At 46.1% G+C, this 17,904-nt stretch overlaps 1 protein-coding gene across 2 annotated transcripts; it reads right to left on the reverse strand.

Moving 5' to 3' along the window:
• Positions 1-1,998: 1,998 nt before the first annotated feature.
• Positions 1,999-17,628, reverse strand: klhl3 (kelch-like family member 3). Of its 2 annotated transcripts, XM_061047549.1 has the most exons (15): positions 17,519-17,628; positions 13,335-13,469; positions 12,962-13,068; positions 12,683-12,804; positions 9,895-10,057; positions 9,572-9,681; positions 7,069-7,185; positions 6,381-6,530; positions 6,129-6,246; positions 5,726-5,923; positions 5,527-5,628; positions 5,175-5,303; positions 4,396-4,536; positions 4,031-4,174; positions 1,999-3,223 (listed from the first exon to the last, which is right to left on the reverse strand). In XM_061047549.1, exons 1-15 carry the CDS (start codon positions 17,569-17,571, stop codon positions 3,195-3,197), a joined length of 1,818 nt encoding a protein of 605 aa, XP_060903532.1. In that variant the 5' UTR covers positions 17,572-17,628; the 3' UTR covers positions 1,999-3,194. The 2 variants fall into 2 exon arrangements, 1 of the variants encoding a protein (XP_060903532.1); XR_009674613.1 differs by lacking the exons at positions 1,999-3,223; positions 4,031-4,174 and adding an exon at positions 4,627-4,735 and having other exon boundaries at positions 4,408-4,536.
• Between the last annotated feature and the right edge of the window lie 276 nt (positions 17,629-17,904).

Here is a 17,904-nt window from a genome sequence, read left to right on the forward strand (position 1 = left end):
ACATCATCACACACACACATTACACACATCACACACACATCACACACACATATTACACACATCACACACACATATTACACACATCACACACACATATTACACACATCACACACACATATTACACACATCACACACACATATTACACACATCGTCTCTCACACACCGTCACACACACACACCGTCACACACACACCGTCACACACACCGTCACACACACACCGTCACACACATTGTCACACACACCGTCACACACACATTACACACACACACCGTCACACACACCGTCACACACACACACCGTCTCTCACACACACCGTCACACACATTGTCACACACACCGTCACACACACACATTACACACATCACACACACACATATTACACACATCACACACACATCACACACACATATTACACACATCACACACACATATTACACACATCGTCTCTCACACACCGTCACACACACACACCGTCACACACACCGTCACACACACCGTCACACACACACCGTCACACACACACACCGTCACACACACACATCGTCACACACACCGTCACACACACCGTCACACACACGTTACACACATCGTCACACACACCGTCACACACATCGTCACACACACCGTCACACACACACACACCGTCACACACACGTCACACACACGTCACACACACACACACCGTCACACACATCGTCACACACATCGTCACACACACCGTCACACACACACACATCGTCACACACACCGTCACACACATCGTCACACACACCGTCACACACACGTTACACACATCGTCACACACATCGTCACACACACCGTCACACACACACACATCGTCACACACACCGTCACACACATCGTCACACACACCGTCACACACATCGTCACACACATCGTCTCTCACACACATCGTCACACACATCGTCACACACATCGTCTCTCACACATCTTTTCTCACACACACACACACACATCGTCACACACACCGTCACACACACCGTCACACACATCGTCACACACATCGTCACACACACACACCGTCACACACATCGTCACACACATCGTCACACACATCGTCACACACACCGTCACACACATCGTCACACACATCGTCACACACACGTTACACACACACACCGTCACACACACGTCACACACACACATCGTCACATACATCGTCTCTCACACACATCGTCTCTCACACACATCGTCACACACACACATCATCTCACACACACAGTCAAACATTCTGTTTTGTTTTCAGCTTGATGTTCATGTCGGCGCCGCTGAGAAACCAAAATAAGATTTGTGGAACAGGAAGTTGACGGACTCTGAAAACATTCCGTTTTTTTTAAATCCTCATTCAGGAAGTGAAATCAACTCATCGTCCGTTTTTAAGTCACATCGTGAGCTGTTGAATCGTTTGGCGCCTCACGTTCTCATCTCGCCTGCAGCAGAGTGGATATTGTGTTTGTACCTTTAAATGTTTTCTTACTTTGTGAATGTGTGTTTTTTCTTTTCTTCATTAACGAGGACGAGAAAAATACAATCAGTGACAAACATATAAAACAAGCTCGCCACCTCGGTTCTCCTTCTTCTTCTTGAGTCGAATGAAACAAGACAACGTTTTTATGATCCCTGAAGAAGACCTCTGGTGGAAAACGGGATGAATTAACACTTTTTGTGGCATTTGAGGAAGTGAACGGGCGTATCTTCTTCCTCAGCTTGCGGTTAAGTTTGACCCGTTTGATTCTTTAAAAATAATTCTGACGTCACATTTAGAATAAAAGTCTGGACGCAGCCAATGACTGCAGGGAGGATTTCTCCTTTGTGTTCCTCTCGTTCCTGTTGTCCACACTTCCTGCTGCTGAGTTGGAGGTCGGAGCAGGCCGTGCATGAATGAGGACGGCGGTGGTTGTGAGGACGACACCAAAATAATATTCCCGTATTCGAACCAAAAACACACAAACAAACAAACAAACAAACAACAGCGTGGTGGTTAAGATTTGTTTTTATGTAACTTTTTGTTATTACAGCTGAAAGCTTCAAGTTACTCTGTGATTTCTGGATGAGGCAGAAAAATAATAAGAGGTCGTCTGATGACATCATCATAAGGTGAAGCTGTGGCACCCCGTCAGTCAACTTAATAATTACACCTGAAAAAACAACAAAAACAAAAACACCCACTGTGGTCTGAATGAGTCGAAACGCTAAGCTGAGAAAAATGAAACATTTTGTTTTTAAAAGATGTGAAATTATTCGACGGCCTCTCGCGTTATTATCTTGTTATTGTATTTCTACAGAGCATGTGGACCCCCGCCCGCCCGCCCCCCTTTAGAAAACCACCTGACAAAACCGCCATATAGAGATTAAAACACATCTTGACTCCAGCAGCGTGCTGATCAGAAAACTGGCACTTCTTTTTTTTTTTTTTGTACTATTTTGGATGGCGTTATTGGCCTTCATGTTTCAGCAGGTCAGTGATTGGTCAGTCAGAGAAGACGGGCAGACGTCTCCCCGCCGCCCTCCTCTCCGTCAGTCAGTGCATCAGTAGTGTGTCTACAACAGAATCAAGTCCTACTGCGTCCGATCGGATCGTCGGGCCTGAGCGTGACGCCACACACAGTGGTTCTCTACATCTTTAAAAACATCTCAAAAATATTAAATATCTGATTTGCATATAAAGAGTTTTTTTTTTTTTTTTTTTTTTTTACATTCTTTTACATATCTTGCAGCTCTTAAGGTCGAGGCCACTGAAACCCCCCACGCAGAAAAAAACACCGCCGCTCTCTGGAGGCGGGGCTTAAACAAAGGTTGCATGATGTGTGCGGGTTTCCAGGTGAAGCCACGCCCACAAAGAGCGTCTAAAAGTCCATTTGGCCCCATTTTTCTTTCCAGTCTGTGCGAGTCAGCTGATACAGCCTCTTGGTATGAGCTTGGCGTTAAGAACCAAGACGAGTCTCTTACACGCCCGGCTCGCCATCCTCCGTGGATGCAGAGCAGCCATGTCAGTGTCCAAAACGTCTCCTGATGCCGCCGTGATTATGACGTCAAAGGGTGGAGGTCGTCCTGTTCTCGGGCGCCGCCGCTCCTCCTCCTCCTCCTCCTCCGTGTGTCCAGGGAGCCTCAGACGTCAGCGTGAGTCTCTGTGAATCCGTCTGCAGAGTCGACGCTGCGAGGGACTTCTGGTCATAGCGGTTTGTCGATCACGGCGACTCCTGCAGGAGTGAGAGAATGAAAAGATGTCATTTGAAAACGTCCTGATCGAGCTGCGGTTGCCATGGCGGTCAGCAGAAAGCGTGCTCTTGCCATAGTGGCGTTCAAGTGCATAGAAAAAAAAAAGAAAAGAGGAGGAATAGAAAGACGTTGACACGGTCGTGGCGAGGAAAACGAGGCCAACTTGGGAGTTGTTAGCATACGCTTTCGACAGCTCTGGCGTCTGTGTGGTCGCGCCGATTAATCTGCGCTTCATGCTGCGTTTCTATTGGTCGGTTAGTTGACGTAGATCGTAGACGCATTCACATTGTGAGACACGGTCGGACACGGTCAGATATTTGACGCAGGCTTTTTTTAGACGATCAGTCATCTTTGATCCTCTCTCACAGAGCGACGTAGGACCGCCGCTTTGGAGCCACGACCACAGACGTAACCACGACTGATCATCTTTCATCTGGGACGGCCCAAAATCATAAAGTCTGTACCCGTCATTTAACGGCCTTTCAGATAGAGCGCTGTGTGCGCTGCGCTCGCCGTGCTGGAAGGACGCAGAGCAGAAGGGGAGCGCGCACACACACAAAGCAACAGCGCTGGTTGCTAGGTAACCGAAACATTTCTGTCCACTAACAAGAAGAAGCTCTGATCTTTGTTCTGCTGGAGGAGGAGGAGACTAAATGATCTGATCATCTCTCCTATTGGACACGGCGAGGAGTCGTCACGGAGCGCTGCGCCCGGCCGCGTCCTATCTGAAAGGCCTTTGAGACGTGGATACAGAGTCCTGAGTCCTCTGCTGGTCGGGTCAGACTCACCGGCATAGCTGCGTCCGTTGCTCATGTTTGTGGGAATGAGGCTCCACTTGTCCGTGGCCGGGTTGTAAAACTCCACGGAGGAAAGGTTACACGAGCCGTCGTCTCCTCCGATCACGTACAGCAGCCCGTTAATGGCACACACACCTAGAGGAGAGAAACCTTTTAAACACGTAGGAGGCACCTGAGAGAGCGATAACATCTCTGTTGCCATAGTAACGGAAGCTAACTACATAACTGAACGTGTTCAAAATCACAGAATTAAAAACCGTTCGACCTCCTCTTCCTCCCTATTTTATTTTGAAAGTTCAGCGGCAAAGTGCACAATCGGTTGATTCATTCCGTGTGCAGCGTGGTCGTCGTCTCACCTGCGTTTCTCCGGCACATGTTCATGTCACAGACCGGCCTCCAGCTGTTGATCTGTGGCTCGTACACCTCCACACTCTTCCTCACCAGAGGGCCGTCGTGACCTCCTGCTGCATACAGCTGACCTCCCAGCACACCTACACCTGGACGGATTAGAAACAGGAGCACGCTCAGAGGAGTCGCTGTGAATCTGATCAGTGTGAGGATATTTAAACATGAGATGATAAGTCTACAGTTACAGACAGAGTCCACTAGGTGGTGCTGTTTCTCCACGGGAACGCTCAGACCTGAACCATTACCTGTGGTATCACACCTTTTCCAGAACAAAGCTGATCAAGTGAACTGGGGTCACACAAACACAGAAGACAAGATCATATTAACTCCATAGAAGGTGTGCGTGTGACGTCACAGGGGGGGCGGAGCTACTGCACTGCGAGTGGCAGAGAGCTCGTATTGATGGTGTTAAATCAGTTCTTCAAACATGTTCTCTATGAGTGATAAGACTCAGCTGGAGTCGTATGTTTACAGAAATGTTTGGATTGGTTACAAGACGGCCACAAGACGACGCGGTGCGGTTACAGTAACACACGCTGTGCACGTCATCGAGACCCGGTCGGAATACAGGATAGACGGACAACTTTGAAAATGAAACGGTCATTGCAGAGGAATGGGGAGAAAATGATGTCATGTGAAGGACATGGAGAAAAAAATGCCCGCCTACTGTGTTATTATAGTGTGTGTGTGTGTGTGTGTGTGTGTGTGTGTGTGTGTGTTTGTGTACCTGCCCCGCTGCGCCGTGTGCTCATGTCAGCTACATAGCACCACTGATCAGCGACCGGGTCGTACTCTTCCACCGTACTGAGACACTGACGAGACGCTCCATCATAACCTCCTACTGCGTACAACTTACCTGCAGACACAGACACACACACACACAGACACACAGACACACACACACACACACACACACACACACACACACACACACACACACACACACACACACACACACACACACAGACACACAGACACACACACACACACACACAAACACACACACACACACACAGTCAGTTTTTTATTTAAACAGCGTGTAACGAGCCCCTGGTCACACACAGACGCTTCATCCTCACCATCCACCACCCCGACTCCCACACTGCTGCGCCTCGTGTTCATGGAGGCGACATAAATCCACTCGTTGGATTTAGAGTTGTAGACCTCCACCGTCGACAGACCTGAAGAGAGACGACAGAGATCAATCTCTCCCGCTGTAAAGGTGCGCGTGTGAACAACCGCACCGGGAGGATTTCAGTCGTGCAGGTGTGAACGTACCTATACTTCCGTTAAAGCCTCCCACGGCGTACAGTAAATCCGTCAACACCGCCGCTCCCAGAGTACTCCGTCTCTCCTGCATGCTCGCCACCGCGCTCCACTGGTCCCTCCCTCCGTCGTACACGTCCACCGTCCGCTCACGCAGTGAACTGTTGAAGCCCCCGACAGCGTACACGCAGCCGGCCATGGAAACCACACCTGGACACACACACACACACACACACAGGTAACTGATTAAAGGCTGGTGGACAGTGAAAGGACACGATGGTTTCATGTTTTGACCTTAAATCTGATTTTTAGATAATTCAAGAATTCAATCAGGATTGTTTTGCCTCATGAAGAGAGTCTGATCAAAATGTTAGATGTCATGTTAGAAATAGAACAGGTAGAGTGACAGACTGACCGGCCCTGCAGCGTCTTGAAGGCAGATCAGCAACTTGGTACCATCGGTCCTCCTGAAAGTCGTAACACTCCACGCTGCGGATCGCCTTAGGAGCCTGGCCGCCCACGACGATCATCACCTGAACAAGCACACAGCCACTTTAAACTAAATCTTCCCTCCTACTGGACGTGCCGAGGTGTTGTCATGAGCGCGTATGTGAAAACAGCTTGTGTGTGTGTGTGTGTGTGTGTGTGTGTGTGTGTGTTTGTGTACTTTTGGGATGCTGATCGGCGTTCTTGGTCGGGTCCTGTCCGTCTTGATGAGGTGCCGCTGGTCGGCTGGCAGCAGGTGATACTTCATTGCTTCGATGAGGAAATCTTTACAGGTGTTGTTGTTCTTAATCAAAGCCTCCTCCTCGACTATCTGAAACCAGGAAAACATGTTGGACGGATTTAGCAGATCATCACTGACCAGCCGAGTTTAAACGCAGCCAGGGAACAAGACGACTCCCACATTCAGACTGAGGATGAAACAATATTTTGAGGCGTCACAGCGGGGGGGGGGGGGAGCGCAGTGCTGTGTGTGTGTGTGTGTGTGTGTGTGTGTGTGTGTGTGTGTGTGTGTGTGTGTCTGTGTGTCTGTGTGTCTGTGTGTCTGTGTGTGTGTGTGGAGCTCCTGCTGTGCCGAGCTTCAGCAACGCCAAAACACAATGTGAATTCACAGACTGAGACACCGATATCACACCATCGCAGATTCAATATGACTGTACAAAGACGTGATGACGGTGGAGCTGAGTTATGACAAAACTCCACTCCACTACAGAGTGTTCTTTTTGTTTCGAAATGTTCTTTACGCTGTTGCATCTTTAAAGGGAAGGGAAAAAGTGAAATCGTAATCAGCCAAAGAAAATGATTTAAAATCAGTGAGTGTCTCAGTGAAGGGAACAGAGAATGTCTCGTACCTGCACCAGGTAATCCCTGGACAGCAGAGGAAGTCTGACATGCTCCATCAGTTTGGGCATGTGCTCCAGGCGAGCCGGCTTATCGTGCTTGATCCAGGCTATCATGGCCTCGAACACCTGGGAGAGAGAGACGGAGAGAGACGAGTCAGACAGCAGTGAGGGTAAAGACGACCGCAAACGTTTGTACCTGTAAGGTGAGCTACATCAACCTCACCGCTATGTGAGCTGCTGTGAGAGGAAAAGAGTGCACAAAAGGTATTCATATAGGTCTTTCACACTTGCGGAAAACTCCTGATGTTTCCAGGAGGAGCCGCATGTGTGAACGCAAACAGACTTCACCCGGAGTTTCTCCTCCAGCCTCCTCGTATTTATCCTGCAGAGTCAGAGTGAGCTGATGTGAGAACGCAGCAGGATATAATCAGGAGAATTCACCTGGAGCCAGTGGGAGGGGCCAGTGGGAGCACGACCAAGCGACCTCTACGACCTCCGTGCTCTAATGAACCTGCTGCTTTATGTTTCCTGTTCTCCAGAATGTCCTCCTGAAATGATCTAGATATTTTCAGGAGTGCAGATGTGGAAACTGCTTTAGTGTACGAGATATTTGTACTCCAGTATTTTTTTCTTTGGTTCCTGTCTTGAAGAAGGAGTCCACTGAATTATTTTTTACATGTCTAAAGTTCTCTGAGAGCACCGACCTCCACTTGTGGAGTGGCTGAAGCGCTAGATTTCCCCTCTACTCTTCATGTATGTGTGTTTGAAAAGAGTTGTTTATTAGGAATGCAAGGCCAAGTAAGAATCTCACACCCGACGATTTGACGCCTTGATTGTGTGAGTCACATCGTTTAAACTCTGTTCTTTTAAATGAAATGTTTTCGATTGCTCACAGCAGGATGTCGGTGCAACAGAGAAGGCCGACCTTTGTTCTGCATGTTTTGCAATCCAAAATCTAATCCCTCTAATTGACAGACGTGTCCACTCTAAATCGCCTCCTCTGGGCCTGTGGAGCCGCTCTATTTATGCAAACGAGAGCCCGAGTGCCCCCCCTGCTGTGCACAAAGGGACATCAGGGAGGGGCACGCAGAGAAAAGAGGGCCGTTACCTGAAGGCTCCCGACACTTTCTGCTGACTCGGGTTTCAAACTAAAACGATTTCCAAACAGACCAACGGACTTTATGAGCTACTTCCTCAGACTCACAGAGGCCACATGAGCAGACAGGCTGACAAAACAAGAGCAACACACTGCAGCCAGATTTAAAATAAAGAAAAAGAATAATGCTGTCTTCACCTTCAAAACTCTTTCACCTCTGCTGAATTTATAGATATCGAGCACACTGTGTTAGGAGCGTCAAGGTGTAACAGAAATCATTCACTCCAGTCTCAAACCTGATATCACGTCACAGATATCAGGACGCTGAGTCAGCTAACTTGTAACCTCCAACAACACATAGGTATGTAAGGAAACACTAAGGGAGTAATGCAATGCAAACTACAAGTCAGGAATAATCTGAGCTTTTTAATGAAGCACAACAGTTTTTAATTTCTGTATGGACAACATGTTTATGTTTTTATACCATTCATCTTTCACTCACTGAACTCTGCAGCTTCTTCCCTTTTAAAACCTTTGTGCTTCTCGATATCTAGATTTCTCTCCTCTTTGAAACCAAAGAAAGTTTTATGTGTCCCTCTATCCTTAAGGGACTAGAAGATCGACCGTGGGGGGTAGCAGTCTTTGATTAACGTGTGAAGGCCCCGAGATGAACAAACAGGATGTTTTCTCACTCTTCACTTCCTCACTGCCACAGCATGACACTCAAAACTCAAAAATGTGTCTTTTTTAGAATCCCTACTTCAGCATTGATCCGTCCACTAATACATTTCAGCAGGTCGTGATGGTGCATCCACGTGCAGCCAGTCTGACATTGAACAGACGAGATGACGGCTCCCTCTGCGTCTGTCTGACTGAGCCAGGAGTCACCTTGAAGCCTGCGCCGCTCTGACAGCATGATGACACACAGCAGCTCCCTGCTGACTGACTAACAGCTGACAGCCTCTGGAATACGTCCTCTGACAATCAGACGCAGTGAGCATGAGGGGGGCCGAACGTCTGTGAAAGGCTTCAACTGCAGTGTTTATTTAGACCAAACAGAACAAGAAACAAACATGTAACTAACTCATCACAAACCATTAACATGTCACAAAACAGAGCACAAACACAGAGGCACAAACAGTCAAAGTTGTAGAAGTGAAATCCATTTCCAATCCAACAGGACTCCCGCCACTTTACTACAGACCAACATCTTTCTTTCAGGTCAGATATATTGGAATCAAACCTTATAACTGTCACTGAACGAGAACCAGAGACTCATACCTTTCTGGGTACTCATCAACTCTGTTTTTCGTCATTATAAAATCATTCTCACAAATACTTTCATACAAAATGAAGAAGGAAATCTGCACTTATTAAAAGGGCTGACGTGTGTTTGTGAACATCGAGGAGTCTGACCTTCTCTTCCGTGGAAACTGTGAGTTTGTCGCTAGCGATGAGGCTGCACACCTGCTGCAGAGACAGGCCCTGAAACTCCTCGCCCTGCACCACTTCAGTGAAATGCTGCTCTGAGAGACACACAGACATGCAGGGTTACAGACAGCACACACACTGATCACAGGCAGGAATCTTTCCTTTTCAACATCGAGAACATTTCCTGAAAGAGACCAGTGAAACCAAGTGTTGTATAAGCAGCGCCTACACCACATGCACCTACACGTACTTAAAACACATAAGCAAAGATGACTCAGGATTTGAGGCGGGAACATTGTGCAGCTTACCGGCGTATGCGTGGGCTTGGTTGAGAAGCTGCGTGCATGTGTGCAGGTCAGCGAAGGCTCTGATGCCCAGACAGTTGGTGGGGTGAAGCTGAGACTGAAGGAACTCACAACAAACCTGCCGAACATCCATCAGCTGGAGGAGACTGGCTGCTGGCAGCAGAACCTGCAGGGATGAGAGAGACACACACACACAGACACACAGACACACACACACACACACACAGACACAGACACAGACACAGACACAGACACACACAGACACACACACACACACACACACACACACACACACACACACACACACACACACACACACACACACACACACACACACACACACACACACACACACACACACACACACACACACACACACACACACACACACACACACACACACACACACACACACACACACACACACACACACACACACACACACACGCTGTTTGGGTTGTGCAATAGCGTCATGGCGTTCTCGTATTTTATTATCTTTTCTCTATTTATGTCGTTGTGCAGATCTTGTGCAATAAGTGTTTTTTTTTTAGCTGTGGTATGTGCTTCTCTGTTTACATGTGGATTGTGTCTATAGTTTTTATTTTTTAATACTACTGTGGAGGCAGCTGAATGTCTGCAGCACTTTAGCCCCGTTTCCACCAAGTGGTTCGTTCTGTTCTGTATGTTACGCTACGCATTTGTTGGTGTTTCCACTGTCAAACGTTGGGAATCCTACCGTCCTACTTTTTTGCACACATTTCCCCAGAGGGACATTAAAATGTATCTTATCATCAAATGGCAAAGTAGATGTTTACAGCCTGGTCCAACAAACGATTCTGGTCTGATAAGTTGTACGAGTTCTGCATAGTTAGGCGCTTGTGTGACCCGATTGACAGGCGGGCGCGATGCAACTGTTTGTGCAGAGGCTTAAAACCCGCCTCAGCTCCAGCTAGGCCGTCCTGATTGCACAGCGACCTAACATAACAAGAAGGACTGTAGATCTTGCTGTTTGTGTCCTGACATCCATACACGTCTGTGCACGCTCATCTGATGTCCAGCGCCGCACATATCTGACACCACCCCACTCTGCATTCTGGAGCAGAGGGGTTATTGCAGCAGAGACTGATGACTGTCAGCAATGCAGACATGCAGACACTGACAGTCAGAAGCATGATGCTAAACGACAAAGATGCTCTGTGCAGCATCGCTCCTTAACTAGGTCAGCCTCTACACTTCTCTGTCATCCTGCTGCGTGTGTATTGTTGCTGTCTCCTCCTGTGTTGTTTGTGCACATCTGCCCTGACACCTTATGTCTTCTGAAAGAGAGCATCACATCTGTCGACAGCAGCTGGATGACACCCTGACACACGTACAAACGACACATACACTGTACAAAGAAAACACACAGTTCCAAGAACTGAAAGAGTAAAATAAACCTTTTACTGAAAACCAGCAAAGAGTCAAAACACACATTCAAGAGTGAGCCAATCAGGGGGGGGCGCGCTGCTAACAGTGGGAGGATTTCCTGCCCCTCTCTATGCAGACTTCCTGCACTAATAATCGGAGGAAGTTTCCTGCCTGCAGCTTGATCCCGCTGCATTTTTTCAACCCCCCTGCGCCAGAGCCGTGCAGCGACCAAGATTTTAATGTCACTGAGATAAACAAGTCCTCAATCGAGCGCTTTCACAGCAAAGGGCTCAGAAACATCACCAGCTCTTTCCTTCTGCAAATTAACATCGAGCTCCTCAGGCAGGTTCAGATCAGGATCGTCTGATACGCAAACAAAGAGATTCTGTTTCAAGTGAACAATTCCTCGTATGAAAACATCAACATGATTAAAGCGTCTAGGGCCGGTTTCCACGAGCAGAAGTTTCTATTTTCTACACAAAACAAATGAAGTCCAGCGTTTTCAGCTCACAGTGTCCGAAGTACAAGCGCACTGTACGTCATCCGCTGTTCTTCATTGCAGGCTCACAACACTCTCACTTTTGTGAACTTAGCCGCGCTCATCAATGACACATCTACCTAATCGGACTTCCGATTGATTACTTGTTGTTTATTTGTTGTGCCAAAATCTATTTAACGCTCACATCTAGTACGCCTAACGACTGATTCAGAGACGAGATGTTTCATTGGGCAGATGATGAAGTCAGCTGGTTTACAAACTCTGACTAGTTTCATTGTCAAATATGAGAGAAAGTGTTGCATTGTGGGAGTCTGACACCAAAAGAAGTCAAGAAACAAACATCGGAATCAGCAATCGGCTGAATTGTTTTTTCAAAACATCGGGATCTGCCTGATTTTCCTCGTCGGTGCATCTCTATTAAATGTGTGTAGTCTGAACTAACAGGGTAGCAAAGACACGGTGAAAAAAGAGAGAGAGCTGGTTCAACAGTCAAATCCTTGAAATGAAAGATAGCAGACGGTTAACCATTATAATCCTGTAAGCTCTTAAAAGTGGCTTGTTATGTTGTTATTTTAACTTTTGCTCAAACAAAAGAACTATGCACAAAAAAAGGTCAAAACAGCAGCTCCAAGAAAATACTTTTTTTTTTCTGCACAAGGACGTTTTATAACCGCGTGACCACCGCTGTGAACACTTTAAAAAAGCGGAAGCCTCAAACTGAGGAAAGGGAGAGCAGGTCAAAAAACATAAAACCCTTTTACAATGAGAAGTGTTTGCAAGTATTCAATGTGTTCTTCTAATTCAGTAAAAACAGGAAAACACTTTCTCGCTCGCCCTCTTTCTCGCTCTCCCTCTTCATTCACACACATGCAAACACACTCCCACCTGGACGTTGTCCTCTGTGACCTCGATCTCAGCTGTGTAGATGTAGTCCACCAGTTTCCTCAGCGTCTGTCCGTCCACCTCTCTGATCTCCACCTGACGGGCCTTACTCTCACTCATATCACCTAGAAGTAAATAAACGTCCAGTATAAGACCCTGTGAACAACCGTCTGTGTGTGTGTGTGTGTGTGTGTGTGTGTGTGTGTGTGTGTGTGTGTGTGTGTGTGTGTGTGTGTGTGTGTGTGTGTGTGTGTGTGTGTGTGTGTGTGTGTGTGTGTGCACCTGTAAACATGGCACAGAAGTAGGGGCTACAGGACGCCAGGACCACCCTGTGAGCTGGCACTTCAACGCTCCCCGCCACCAACTGGACGTCACAGAGCATCTTTTTACTGAAGTGTGAGAGGTAACAGAGAGGTGAATTATGCTTTTAGAAATCACAACTTTTAACGTCTTCTCACACTGTAAGAGCGTTTAACCCACCCACACACACTCACACACTCCTTTACAGTTCTGCAGCAGCTCTGTAAAGAATCATCACGCCTTTGCACTCACACACTGCCTTCCTTTTCTTTGTGAAGAGCATACATCTCTTTAACTGGGTCATCATGGACCTGTTGGTTCTGTGCATCGGTAACGTTAACATCCAGCAGCTCACCTCCTCAGGTCGTTCATGAGCTGGAAAGCCTTCCTCATGTGCGTCTGGTTGAAGGTGAGCATCCCTCCATCCATCGTGTCCTCCTCCGAGTCCGTGTTGCAGTTTGGACGTGGCGAGGCCGGTGTGGCCACCAGACTGGTGAGACAGGAGAGGACTATTACAGTGAGACCGGCTACTTGTTGGTTCCTCTCTAAAGTTATGACACAAGGATGGGAAAGTGACGCTTTTGCATGTTTAAAAAGTTACACACATAAAACTCAGATCAACATTTCCTCAGAGCAGATTAGCATCTACAACCTGACGCATCTTCCTCCAATGCTTTCAAGCTACATGACCAGCTCCCTCTGACACAAAACCTCCTGCAGGAGATTCAAACCTCCTGCAGGAGATTCAAACCTTCAGCAGGAGATTCAAACCTCCTGCAGGAGATTCAAACCTTCAGCAGGAGATTCAAACCTCCTGCAGGAGATTCAAACCTTCAGCAGGAGATTCAAACCTCCTGCAGGAGATTCAAACCTTCAGCAGCAGCGTACTTGAAACTCCTTTCACCCCGTTTAGAGGCGTACTTTGGGGACAGATAGCAAGACTAAGTTGTGGGAACACACCCGATTGTCGGGAAGGAGGAATCGGCCCGATTAACCTGAAGTCCGAGCCAGACTTAAGTTCTGTGACTTGGTCGCAGAGAGTAGACTGAAGCTTCCAGCACTTTACACATGAATAAAATCAAACAAGAATGAGGGAGGCAGGTTATAGTCTTATTGATAAGGATTAAGTCTACAAGCAGATAACGCAGGCAAGCCGACTCGATCATACAGAGTGCAAGGACGAGTCAGGGTCCTGAGATTTCTTAAGAACCTCTATGCTCCAGTATCCAAAGATTTAAGGCACTGAGAAGATGCATGCAAAGAAAATATCACCGTAATGGACCAGAGGTGTAGCAGTAACGAGTTGTTTTTTTTCTTGTGGCAGCAAAAGAAAAACGAAATAAAAACCCAGCTGCTGAATATGAAGCTTAACAGAGACAGCGTAAATCATCAGAGGTATTTATAAGAAGTTACAGACTCGATCACCCCGACATCACGGTTGTCTTTATTGTGGTGTAACACAAATAGGACTGTTTAGTAAACATCCAGTGAGTCTCCATAGAGGGGCTGTGACCATCCGTCTCTGTCAGCAGGTGATCGCTATTTTTGAACCCTCGTGTGACGCCACTGACCACTGACCCGCCCTCCTTTGATAATCCCAGGTTCTTCATGCTAATCTGCTTTGGTTGTGATGGAGTAATGCTGCTGCTGAAGAGTATGAGGATGTCACAACCGCCCGTCTTATCTTTAACACAGGTACAGATTTATGGTTTATACCTACAGATGGAACTACCAATCGTTTTTTCATTAAATAAGAGTGATGTCATAACCCGGCTCGTGGGTCACCACCTAGTTTACTAAATCCAAGCTTTCAAACTAAACCACTAGCAGAAGCAGAGAGATAAACAAACATTTCACAGCAAACATACTAAACAGCCGGACGAGACCCTAAACAAAAAGGGCCCTCGCTCATAGCGCTAAGCACAAAACGGATTCCCAAAGTGGGGGGCCCGAGGTTTTGAAAGGTGGGGACGCATCAAGGCTAAATAAAAACAACGCACATTGTTTTGTGCTATCAGAAAAGCATAATGAACTGTGTGAGATGACTTTAAGGTTAATGTAAGGCTGATGATGAATCTACAGAAGACGTCACAACTACTAAAAGAAAAACAAGAAAATATGAGGAGTCATGTCCGGCCCTCGGCGTCACCAGGACAGAAGTGGGTAATGAAGAGGCTCACATCCGGCCTGTGTGAGACGTTTTTCTTTAGTTGCCTCAATCAACACAAAATACAGATCAGACCTGGACACTGAAAATGTAGAAAGACTTCTAGCATTACACTTTAAAATATTTAATTTGAAAAACCAGTTGTTGCTGCTTCCTGTGAATCCAGCACAAAGTTCAAATACATTTATTTGGCATAATTTGAATATCTATGCATTTTTATTTATTATTATTTTGGGCTGCTCGGGGGTGCAGTGGTTAGCGCTGTCCCCTCACAGCGAGGAGGTTCCTGGTTTGAATCCCCATCTGACAGGAGCCTCTCTGTGAGGAGTAGGGCTGGGCGATATGGAACAAAACTCATATCTCAATATTTTTTCACTGAATGGCGATACTCGATATCGATATATCTTTATTAACAGTCAGTTGCACAAGTTCAACATGTACATGAAAACAAACTACCTGTTTGTGAAATTAATTAATTTTCTGCATAACAAAATAAACACAGTTGTGTGTTTTGTTATCCATTTGGACTTGAGCTTAGTTTAGCATTTAGTTTTTTGAGTTTGGCTCAGAGAGAGAGAGAGAGAGAGAGAGAGAGAGAGAGAGAGAGAGGAGCAGGGTGAAGAGAGAGACAGTGAGATGAGAAATAGGTGAACTGGCAGCTCTACAGAAGAAACGTATAATGTTATTTTAATGCAACATGATCGATATTAACGATATTGTCCTACCCTATATCTGGATTGAAAATATATCGATATATCGCCCAGCCCTAGTGTGGAGTCTGCATGTTCTCGTCATGCATGTGTGGGTTCTCTCCAGCTTCCTCCCACAGTCCAAACACATGCTCGTTAGGTTAACTGGTGACTCTAAATTACCCGTAGGTGTGAATGTGAGCGTGGCTGGTTGTCTGTCTCTATATGTCAGTCCTGTGATTGGCTGATGAACAGTCCAGGATGTAACCCCGCCTCTCGCTCAATGACAGCTGGGATCGTCTCCAGCCCCCCCCCACGACCCAAAACGGGAAAAGTGGTATAGATAATGGATGGATGGATATTCAAGGGTGCAAACTCATCAGGGATGAAAAAGGTGACATGGATCCAAACCTCCTAGGGGGGTCCGGGGGCATGCTCCCCCGGGGAGACTTTTTAAAAATATCAGCTTTAAAATTAAAATTTACGGGGCGCTGGTGGTGCAGTGGTTAGTGTGCGCGCCCCATGTATGGAGGCTATCGTCTCCAGCTCCTTTCCTGCATGTCATTCCCCCACTCTCTCTCTCTCTCTATATATATATATATATAATATAGTAATAATACAGTCATCAAGTATGACTGTATTATCTCTTCTATCATTAAATATGAAACATTATCAATATATGAACCTGATGTTTTATCTCCTGCTGATTTTATTATTTTGCTCAATAAAAAAATGCAATGTCTGGTTTATTACAGCCACGTGGAACATTACACACAACACCAACAACATCAATCAGGATTTTTTTTAAAGTATTGGTGCATATGTAAAAACAAAAGCATCTCTAGTTTTGACCTGAAGGTGATCACCTGCTCTCGTCTGAGGACAGGTGATCACCTGCTCTCATCTGAGGACAGGTGGCAGGAAGATAAACAAAACAATGTGACATCACCTCTAACTGATCTGATTACACCTCTTTTTAGTTTGTAATGTTTGAGAGGAGTGTATGCATCACCAGTCACTCATTTTATTTGATGATTTGCACAATAACCAGACTTTTAAACACACATAATAAACATAATAATAAACATAATAACATACATAATAAACACAATAAACATAATAAAGACTTACAAGACAAGACATAACTCATATTTCAAGACACTAAACCTCATATATTCATGACTGGTTCCCTCTTAAGAGAGATTATCTTCTTTCCTGCACAAATATAAAAAACAATAAACTTTGAGAAGATGTTTGTTGGGCTGCAAGTTGTCAATCCGGCTAGCTGTTAGCAATCATTACACTAAAGCTAAAGCCTGTTAACTGTCATAAAACCATTATTCAAACCACGGAAATAAACTCATAAGAGGCAAGTCAACACTCAGCTGTCTGTTTATGAGCCCCGACTTAATGACAGTCCCCTGAAATGTCTGTAAGTCCACTTCAAGTTTGTTAAACTGCCTCAGTTTTTTTTTTAAGATGCTAGTTAACTTACCGAGAAGCTAACAACAGAGCTAGCTTGTGTTGCTAGGAGATAGCTGTGTGTGTGTGTGTGTGTGTGTGTGTGTGACTATCTGTGTGTGTGTGTGTGTGTGTGTGGTCAAATGTGAGCCAACAGATGTAGAAGCGGCGTGAATCGAAAGCTTTACAGAATAATCCCCACCGCTGGTGAGCCCAACTCACCCCAGCGACACACCGTCCATCCTCCCGGAGTCAGAAACCTCCACCGCGGGCATGAGCGCTGTACAGCCGCGCCGAACAAAGCTGCTCTGTTGGCGAAGATGACTCACTACGGAAGGTAAAAAAAATGTGCAAAAACGCGCGACTGTACAGGCAAAGGCACAGATAGGAGATTTTACTACACTGATATGGCAATCTAAAATGAGTATTTGGATTATTTTTAAATATTATCTTTATTGCAAGTTGTACGTAGAAGATTCCTCGAATGCAAAAATACATAGAAAAAAAACATAAAATCCTCTTAAATATATAAACTTAAAGGGAATGAAAGGCTAAGAAATGTCAGTGTATAATAAATACAGCGATGCCTGCTTTTAAAGGTCTATTAC

Source organism: Labrus mixtus, chromosome 10 (assembly GCF_963584025.1).
Source record: "Labrus mixtus chromosome 10, fLabMix1.1, whole genome shotgun sequence".
NCBI lineage: Eukaryota > Metazoa > Chordata > Actinopteri > Labriformes > Labridae > Labrus > Labrus mixtus.

Coding starts and splice junctions, on each gene's coding strand:
- klhl3 (XM_061047549.1), bottom strand. CDS start 17,571: ATGCCCGCGGTGGAGGTTTCTGACTCCGGGAGGATGGACGGTGTGTCG. Junction 10,058..12,682: donor TCACAGAGGACAACGTCCAG/GTGGGAGTGTGT, acceptor TCATCCCTGCAG/GTTCTGCTGCCAGCAGCCAG. Junction 5,629..5,725: donor AGGCTTTAACGGAAGTATAG/GTACGTTCACAC, acceptor GTCTCTCTTCAG/GTCTGTCGACGGTGGAGGTC.